At 57.0% G+C, this 9,154-nt stretch overlaps 1 protein-coding gene across 2 annotated transcripts; it reads left to right on the top strand.

The window, feature by feature from the left end:
• Positions 1 to 447: 447 nt before the first annotated feature.
• On the top strand, positions 448 to 8,749 carry ECHS1 (enoyl-CoA hydratase, short chain 1). Of its 2 annotated transcripts, XM_087432908.1 has the most exons (8): positions 448 to 565; positions 1,702 to 1,899; positions 2,431 to 2,558; positions 3,407 to 3,506; positions 4,875 to 4,979; positions 5,479 to 5,598; positions 7,611 to 7,678; positions 8,594 to 8,749. In XM_087432908.1, exons 1-8 carry the CDS (start codon positions 478 to 480, stop codon positions 8,657 to 8,659), a joined length of 873 nt encoding a protein of 290 aa, XP_087289034.1. In that variant the 5' UTR covers positions 448 to 477; the 3' UTR covers positions 8,660 to 8,749. The 2 variants fall into 2 exon arrangements, with proteins under 2 accessions (XP_087289034.1, XP_087289035.1); XM_087432909.1 differs by lacking the exon at positions 7,611 to 7,678.
• Positions 8,750 to 9,154: the final 405 nt, after the last annotated feature.

Genomic DNA, 9,154 nt, shown 5'->3' with positions numbered 1-9,154 from the left:
ACTGCCTCTTTGTCCCCCGATATGGCACCGCCCCTGAGTCCACAGCCGAGTGGGCATCCCCGCCCCACGTGCTCCGGAACACAACTCCCGCGAGAAGAGGCGGCGCGGCCCACCGGGCGGGAGCACGGGGCGCCCGACGCCCCGCGCGCTCCTCCCGGGTCCGCTGTGGGCGGTCAGACCCCGGGGACCGACTCCTTGAGCGGCCGGTCTGGGCGGGTCTGCTTTTGGGGGTGTGCGGCGCACTTCCCAGCGCTCGGGGTGCCCAGCGGCCGGCGGGGCGGGGGCGGGAGGGGAGCGCCCCTCTCCCTCCCCCTCCTCCTCTCCCTCCCCAAGACTCGTCGCCCCGCCCCCGGCCCGGCGCGTCCCCTTCCGCCGCCGCGCTGGTCTCGCGGTGCCGGCGCGGTCTCGCGGTGCCGGCCGGGGGCGGGGCGGGCGCTGACTGGCGCGGGCGGGCGGGGCGCGTCGCCTGCAGAAGCCATGGCCGCCCTGCGCGCGCTGCTGCCCCGCGTCCGCGCGTCGCTGCGCCCCCCGCCCGGCCGCCTCGCGCCGCGCCGCTTCGCCTCGAGTGAGTGCGGGTGGGCAGGGGGCCCGGCGCCGCGGCCGCACCGGGACCCCTGGGCCCTCAGGGGCCCTGTCCAGCCTGGCCCCGCTCCCGGGCCCGCCGCCGGAGCTGGCCCAGCCCTGCGGTCGCCGGCGCCCCTCTGCTCGGGGAGCGGGCTGAGCTCCGAGACCTCCGGCCGGTGCCGCCGTGGGTGTTGGGCGTGAGACTCGGCGGGTTGACACGGCTGTAAGAGCCCCGCGGTCTGGGCCCCGGTGTTGGAGAGGGGCGCACGTCTCGTGCTGCGGCGCCTCCTGCGCAGGCCCGCCCGTGTCCCCTGCTTCTCCCGGATCTGCCGCCGGCCTGCGGCGCCCCCGCCGCGCGCCGGCAGCATTACCGCTACAGCGGCCCAGTCCTTGAGCTGGGGGAGTCCCTGCGTGCTCTCCTGCACTCGGGGATCCAGTTAACTACCTAGCTACCAAGTGGTCCCCTGAGTTCTCTTTGACCCTCTTCTCCGCATCCTGGCCTGTAATCGGCAGGCGTGCCCTGGTCTTGTATGTGACAGGCATGCTGCTGCGGAACACTTGACCTGTGTTATTTCCGTCCCTCCCTAACAAGCCCACGGGGCGGGTACTGCGGTCAAGAAAGCAGCTGCCCCAACACGCAGGCCGGCACCTGTGTCTTCTCGGGTTAGCCTTCTTCCTCTCCAGGTCATTTCTGACCCCCCAAGTCTGAGCGGACTGCCCCTCCGGCCATGGCAGTCGCCCTTTGCCTGTGTGTACCTCCACCGGGCTGTCTGCCCAGCAAGGCCGGACTCTGTTGTGCTCGCAGCTTAGTTCCCCTCACCTAGTCGGCACTTAGGCAAAGAATGAATTTCCCCATCCGTTGGTTCTGCAGAAGCGCAGGCTGCCTCTAGTGCACCTTCTGGGAAGCGCGGACCAAGGCATTCAGGAGTGGGAAGGCTGCTGTTCGTTGCTGGGTGTTTTTTAACTTAAGGAAATGTTTAAACACCTGTGAAAGCAAAGAGTGGTACAAAGGCCACCCACCATGCAGCTGAGAGCTGCCACTGAGGACTGGGCAGGGGTCACTCTGTCCCCTGATGGGGGTAGATCGCCCCAGTGTGATGCCTTTGTAAATGGAAATCCTTTTCCCTTCTCCCCCAGGCACTAACTTTGAGTACATCGTGGTGGAGAAGAAGGGGAAGAACAGCAGTGTGGGGCTGATCCGACTGAACCGCCCCAAAGCACTCAACGCGCTCTGCAATGGCCTCATCACTGAGCTCAACCAGGCACTGGAGGCCTTCGAGGAGGACCCGGCCGTGGGGGCCATCGTCGTCACAGGCGGGGAGAAGGCATTTGCAGGTGTGGTGTGCGTGTGGTGGCAGGTCACCCAGGCGTGCAAGGGCAGTGCGATTGTGCTGGCACCTGGGGTGTGAGCTGTTGTAGTCAGATCACGCCTCCGTACAGCTTGGTGGTTTATTCCTGTGTAAAGTGGCTGCTGTGGGTGTCGGACGTTCACGTGTGCTCTGCCAGCAAGATAAGAGTGGCTCAGGTCCTCGACGGTCAGGTGTCATGTGTGTTGAGGACTTAGTGACGACTGAATGAGCCCAGTCTTCTCTGAGTCCACCTCGAGTCTGTCCTGTCCCATGGTCCCTCTGTGTCACCTCTGTCCATGCATATCACAGGGTGTTGCCACTGTCCCTGCTGCCCACCTATGTGTCCATGTGGCCATCGCCTCACAGGCCCCTGAGAGCGGGGCCCTGCCTCAGCCAATCCCAGCAGCCCCCAGCTCCTGCACACGGTGGACGCATGTTAGCTACCGGTTGGTGTAGGGGATATGGCAGCAATGGAGTCCCTGCTCTCTGGTAAGCAGGACCTCCTTTCCCCCCCCAGCTGGAGCCGATATCAAGGAAATGCAGAACCAAACTTTCCAGGACTGTTACTCCCGCAAGTTCTTGAGCCACTGGGACCAACTGACCCAGGTCAAGAAGCCAGTCATAGCTGCTGTCAACGGTTATGCTGTGAGTGTCAGCACGTCTCCTCCTCTCACTCAGCACGGTTGAAGGACCGTGCTTGTGTGGTGCTTACCTTGTAAAGGCCTAAGTCTGCTTTCCAGGCCAGCAGGCCTTTCCTACCGAATGGGGCTGAAGAGCCAAGGACTGCAAAGAGAGGCGGTGTTTCAGCGTCTGCTTTTGTCAGCAGAGGCTAGCTGTTGGCTCTCAGATTCCTTTGTTAGTAACGCCCCCCCCACCCCCCCACTCTTCTCTGTGACCCCGTGACCCCTGGACACAGTCTCCCCTCTACTAGGTTAAGGCGCAGGTGTTGGCTTTTCTGTGCAGTTTTTCCAACCCGAGCTGCACCTATAAACCAGCCTCTTCTGCCACCGTTGAAAAGTCCATGTCCTCTGTTGGTGCATCGGGGTCTCTGTAGGCGCGTGGACCACTCGCAGGTGCTGGGGCTGGTCGTGGCTTATGAGAAGTGAAGAGAGCGTTTCTACTCATGATCATGTAACAAAGCTCCCTGGGGTAAGCCGGGGTCAGCCACTAATGTTTATTGGAACACAGCCCTGCCCATTGGTTCTCGCACTCCGTGTAGCTGCCTTTGGGCCCCCACAGCAGAGTGGAGTGGCCACAGCAGAGACTGTAGGACGCCCAGAGCCGGAAGTGTTTGTTGTCTGGCCTTTTACAGAAAGAGTTTGTCAGCGTCAACCATCTGTAGGTAGTTTATGGGAACACCTAACTAGGTTTGTGCCCCTATATTAATCTTTGCTCTATCCTGTACTGTGTTTCATTTTAATATAAAATTTAAATAGGCAAATAGAGTGATTTTCTGAGTGGTTCCCCTGGTGACATTTCCTGTTGTTTTGCAGCTTGGAGGTGGCTGTGAACTTGCTATGATGTGTGACATCATTTATGCCGGAGAGAAAGCCCAATTTGGGCAGCCGGAAATCCTGATAGGAACCATCCCAGGTAAGGGTGATGACATCCCTAGCAGAAACTCCCCAGGTAATTCCCACAGTCTGCCCACATCGCAGGGTTTACGGGCTTTTCCAGTAGTAGCAGGAGCATCTGACGGGTGGCTCAGGGCTGCCTGTCTGCGCACATCGCTCCCTCTGCCGACTGGCTCACTAAGCCCAAGGGGGCACTGCAGCGCTCAGAGTGGTGCCGGCTCCTTTGATGACGGCCGGATCCTGTGTCAGACACCATTTTGAAAGGCTGGCTACACAGTGGCGTACAACCACAGTGATTCTTGCTCGTGAGCTGCGTCCATGGTGGGTCCTTGTAGGTCAGAAGCTTGGAAGAGAGAACACGGTGACTGTGGGCCAGTGCTGAGATCTTGTGCCCAGAGGTGATACGTCTGCTCTCGTTTCAGTGTCCAGAGCAAGTCCTGTGGCCTCATCCAGGTTCAGCAGAGCAGGGACTCAGACCCCCCACAGGGAGGGCGCCAGGAGCAGTGGGCAGTGACACCTCTGCCCGCTGCGATCCTCCTCATGAGGGCTCCAGGCTTATGTCCCCATGGGGTCTCTGCCCTGCGTGTAGAGCCTGCAGCCCGAAGCATCACCTGAGCCAGTCGGGGTGGGCAGGGAGCAGCTGTGGGGTCAGGAGAGGATGTTTGGGGTCGGCTGAGGGTGAGGGAAGCCGTTTGTGAGCTCTGCTGACAGCCAGGCCCTTCCCGTCCCAGTGCCCAGGTCTCCGCTTCGTGGTGGCAGCGCCTGAGTCTGTGGGATTGTGGGTGTCTCCCTCAGCCGGTCCCCTTGGCTCGCTCTGGTAGCCCCGGGGCTCACCATGGGGGCGGGTGACTGGGCAGACCACTCTCTCCGGCTGGCGGGTGTTGAGTGAGCGGGAAGGTGAGCGGGGCACGGGCCAGCTAGCGTCCATGGGGGGCTGGGCACCTGGAGAGTGCTGGGAGGGAAGGGCATATACAGAGCAGCCCCAGAGGTGGGAGCCCTTGCCCTGTTCCATATCCTGAGGGGAGCAGGCCAAGATTGGAGGCCTTCCCCCAGCTGCCTTCTAGGTTGGACCAGGTCAGCATCTAAGGCCGTGAGCTGTGAGCTCAGCACATCTGTCCAGCGTCTGACTCCTGCATGAGAGGTGCTGATGTGGGGGACCCGAGGCGCCAGAGGAGGGGGCCTGAGCGGGGAGAGGAGCCTACTCCGGGGTTTCTCGGCTCTCTTCCTGCTTCCCCTTCCCTACCTGCTGGCCACCTCGGTTTTATCCGCACACCCCACCCAAGGGGCCATCTTCAGCCCCTCGGAACTTGCCAGTAGCATGTCTGTGGCATCTTAGCTTGCACTGGCCGCAGAGCCAGCTGTGACCAGCAGCCCTCTGCCCCTGCAGGTGCAGGAGGCACCCAGAGACTGACCCGGGCCGTCGGAAAGTCGCTAGCCATGGAGATGATTCTCACTGGTGACCGGATCTCAGCCCAGGATGCCAAGCAAGCAGGTAGGGCCAGGGCCACCCGTGCAGCTACCCTCACGGGGAGCTGAGCGGAGGGCAAGGGCTGCGTCCAGGTGCTGCTGGGGTGATCAGTACAGTACTGTCGGGTGTCCGGAGGACCCAGGGGACTGACTTCCTTTGTTTTTATTTGAAATGCCATATATACTGAAGGGTAACTAAAACATACATGCAGGTTAAAGAGTAATAATAAAACCATCCATTTCCCCAAATCCCAGCATAGCAATGGGGGGGTCCCTGGGCCCCTCACAGGCATGTCCTCACCACCCCCCACCTCAGCGACTGCTTTTCTTCCCGTTTGTGCATCTGTAAGAGCGCAGTGGCCGTGGTAGCCAAAGGCATGGGCCGCCTCGGGGACGGTGTGGAGCCTTCCCTGTGTCGCCGCAGCCCCATTAGCACCCGGAGACCTCTGCTCTTAAAGTGTCCACGTGACTCAGAGAAATGTGACCAGTGGTTTTCGTACGTTGTTCACCTCTTTGTGTTTTAGGTCTTGTCAGCAAAATTTTTCCTGTTGAGACACTGGTCGAAGAAGCCATCCAGTGTGCAGAGAAAATTGCCAGCAATTCTAAAATTGTCGCAGCGATGGCCAAGGAATCAGTGAATGCAGGTGGGGTTCCACCAGGAGGAGAAGGTGGAGAGGGCCCCCAGGACTGCACAGGAGTAGTTGTGAGGCTTGAAGTTTTGGGCTCTGAATTATGCATCCTAAACCGTCCTGGACAAAAATTGTTAGGATTCTCAATATTTCAGTTTTGGCTCTTTGTAGAGTTCTGGTTTCTAGTTGCTGGCTCAGAAATTCTGTTGACATGTTCCAAGCTCCCCTTGGTACCAGGACCTGAGACCAGGGCCAGCCTTGGGGACAGTCACTGGAAGCAGGGAGGGAAGCAAGATGGGTGTGGTGGTCCCTAAAGGAAAGCAAGTCTGGATCCTGAGAAACGGTTCACCTCCCTGGCCCCGGTTGAAGACATGCCTCTCCTCAGCTAATAGCCTGCCTGCATCGGTCAGGGGCTGTGCAGATGGTCAGCGGCCTGCAGCTAAGGGACGACACAGGTTCCCTAAACACCCGTGGAGCCGGGGACAGAGGTCACACTGCTCACTGTTGCTCTGGCCTCTGCGCTTGCTCTCTGCCAGCGGAGCGGCTCCGACCTCCTCAGAATTGCTTGAGTTTTGACATAGCAGTTTATTCTCAGCACTGGAGTCAGACTGTCCTGGGACGGACGTGTGTCCCCTCAGGCAGCCACTCTGCCTCTCCGCGTCCGTGTTGATCTGCAGGAAAGCACAGTCATGTCCCCTGGGTTGCTGCCAGCCTCGCTTGAGTGAGCTAATGTTTGTGAAGAGTCAACATAGGGCTGAGCACACGCTGGAGAGGGGGCGCTGCTGTCACTGTGGGGTTAGTGACCCCCAGCTGAAGGCACCTGCTCTTGCTCCACCCCCACTCCAGGGGCTCGGGCCACGGGCAGTGCTTCCCGAGAGCAGCGCGCCTGTTCACCTTCGCAGAAAGACATGGCCCACAGCAGGGGCATTTCTTACCGCCCAGGCTGCTCTCTGTTCTGGCACAATGTTCCCTTTTCTGGTTTTCTTCCTTAATTATTATTTTTTATACTTTTTTTTGTGTGTGTGAGGAAGGTCAGCCCTGAGTTAACATCCATGCCAATCCTCTTCTTTTTGCTGAGAAAGACTGGCCCTGAGCTAACATTATTGCCAATCCTCCTCCGTTTTTTCCCTTTTTCTCCCCAAAGCCCCAGTAGATGGTTGTATGTCATAGGTGCACATCCTTCTAGTTGCTGTATGTGGGACGCGGCCTCAGCATGGCCGGAGAAGCAGTGCGTCGGTGCGCGCCCGGGATCCCAACCCGGGCCGCCAGTAGCGGAACGCACGCACTTAACCGCTAAGCCACGGGGCCGGCCCCTATACTTTCTTAATACAATTTTGTAGGCTACCTCAAATTCTCTTGTGGTTGGACAGAGTTTGCTGTTCCACCTTCTCATCCAGTTCCTCATGCCTGTCCCTTCTCGAGGCCACTGTCAGTGACACTCGGGGCCCAGGAGTGGGAGGCCCTCAGAGCAGTTTGTTTCACTGGTTTCTCGGCCGGGGTGGTGCGTGTGAAAAGGGAGGCAAAGGAGCAGGACCCAGAAGCCACGCATGGGACTGGGGCTTCCCAGGCTGCATTTTAATTTTAATTTTTTTTTTTTTTTTTTTTTTTTTGAGGAAGATCAACCCTGAGCTAATATCCATGCTAATTCTCCTCTTTTTGCTGAGGAAGACCGGCTCTGAGCTAACATCTATTGCCAATCCTCCTCCTTTTTTTTCCCCAAAGCCCCAGTAGATAGTTGTATGTCATAGTTGCACACCCTTCTAGTTGCTGTATGTGGGACGCGGCCTCAGCATGGCCGGAGAAGCGGTGCGTTGGTGCGCGCCCGGGATCCGAACCCGGGCTGCCAGTAGCGGAGCACGCGCACTTAACTGCTAAGCCCCCGGGCCGGCCCCCAGGCTGCATTTTAAATCAGGATGAAATTAAAGTTCGTGTGATTCCGTGAGGAGTGTTTCCTCTCGCCATAGAAAAGAGTTCTGCCTTCCCACATCCAGCATCTTGGTTCGTAACTCAGAGTTTTCTTTCTCAAGCTTTCGAGATGACATTAACAGAGGGAAATAAGCTGGAGAAGAAACTCTTCTATTCAACTTTTGCTACTGTGAGTAAACAACAGCCAGATGGAGAATCACACGTTCTAGCCATAGAAGTTGCTGGGAATTTCCTCGTAGATTTTATCATTAAATACCATTTCCCTCTAGTCAGAACGGCTAGCTTTGCCGTAGCTGGGTCAGATATGTTCTATCGGTGAGCATGGACTTCTGCAAATAAGTACAGTGTGTGGAAGTTCAAAAGTGCATAAACTTACAAGGGGCCCTTAACCAGCAAGCTCCTGTGTTTGAATGCAGTCCATTCCCCCATAACGTTCCTAGATCATTCCAGTTACTTGGAATGGGGTTCCACTGTATTGTAATACTATAATCTGAAGCTTTAGAACAGTATGTTCTAGGATTTCTGCCAGTAACTTAAAGGAAATCATTCTTCTAATAGTCATTAAAATTCATTCCTTTGATTATCAGGAAGTCATATCTAGGGGTTTTATGAAAGGAAGATTAAAAATGGCTTTGGCTCTTGAGGTGAGGATGCGTGTGTACGTGTGTGTGTACACACAGGAAAAGATGCAGAGGTGGAGTCTGGATTTTCGTGTCCTTCTTGACACTCGGGATACTACCTGACAGATAGCTACCCAGTCCAGGGGGTGATTTGGTGAATGACCCAAATGTGTGCGTCTGAGGTTCTCTGTAGGTAAGCATTCATTCAACACACAAGTTAGTGGTTCCTGAGTGACCGTCACTTGGCAGGGGTATATTAGAATACCCATCCCAGGCCGGCCCTAATTGGTCAGGTAGTCTGGAGCATTCCCAGGTTTCTGGGTGATCCTGCTGCAGCATCCCTGTGAGTGTGGAGGGCCGAAGGCAGGGGGAACCCAACGACAGCACACCCCGGACACAGAGCCCTGCACTTCGGCTAAGTAGCAAAGTGTGACTGTCCACCTCTGCTCTGTCCTTTCCCACAGGAAGACCGGAAAGAAGGGATGACTGCATTCGTGGAGAAGAGGCAGGCCAACTTCAAAGACCAGTGAGCACTGGCCGCCTCTGCCTTAAAGCCTCTGTCTGAAGAGGAAAACTACGGTCTGTTAGCTTTAGAAGCAAATAAATCCTTCTCTTTTAAAGGGCAGTAAAAGTGACACAGTTTCTCGCTGACTCTGCGGGGCCGTGCGTGGCAGGTGGTCTTCACCCACCAGTTGTGAGAAGCGCTGTCGAGCGTGTTTTTACTTCATTTCAGGAACTGAGAGAAGTTTCGTGGCCAAACACGGTCACTTAGTACAGCACGTCACGCTCAGAGCACGTGGTCGGCCAGCGTGTGGGTCACGGCCAGTGACTGTGACCCTCGGGGAAGGCGTCGCTGATGGGCGCTTTAAAGAGATGTGCTATTGACTGAGTGACAGACGTGAGATCACACTGTCCTTACTGTAATCATCTCGAGTTGAATGTTCTATCACTTTTTTTAAACTTTTGTTTTGTCATTATAAATGACAAGATTCAAACAGAGTCCTTAAAGTAAGTCAGCCTGTCAC

This window comes from Ceratotherium simum, chromosome 6, assembly GCF_057802395.1.
Source record: "Ceratotherium simum simum isolate JZ-2026a chromosome 6, ASM5780239v1, whole genome shotgun sequence".
Lineage (NCBI taxonomy): Eukaryota > Metazoa > Chordata > Mammalia > Perissodactyla > Rhinocerotidae > Ceratotherium > Ceratotherium simum.
The sequence above is the reverse complement of the archived record's forward strand: the minus strand, read 5'-3'. Positions and strand labels throughout refer to the sequence as shown.

Bases quoted from the DNA above. Each gene is read 5' to 3' on its own strand.
- ECHS1 (XM_087432908.1), top strand. From the start codon at position 478: ATGGCCGCCCTGCGCGCGCTGCTGCCCCGCGTCCGCGCGTCGCTGCGC. The intron at 1,900-2,430 runs GTGTGGTGTGCG...TTCCCCCCCCAG, and splicing joins CGGGGAGAAGGCATTTGCAG to CTGGAGCCGATATCAAGGAA. The intron at 2,559-3,406 runs GTGAGTGTCAGC...GTTGTTTTGCAG, and splicing joins CTGCTGTCAACGGTTATGCT to CTTGGAGGTGGCTGTGAACT.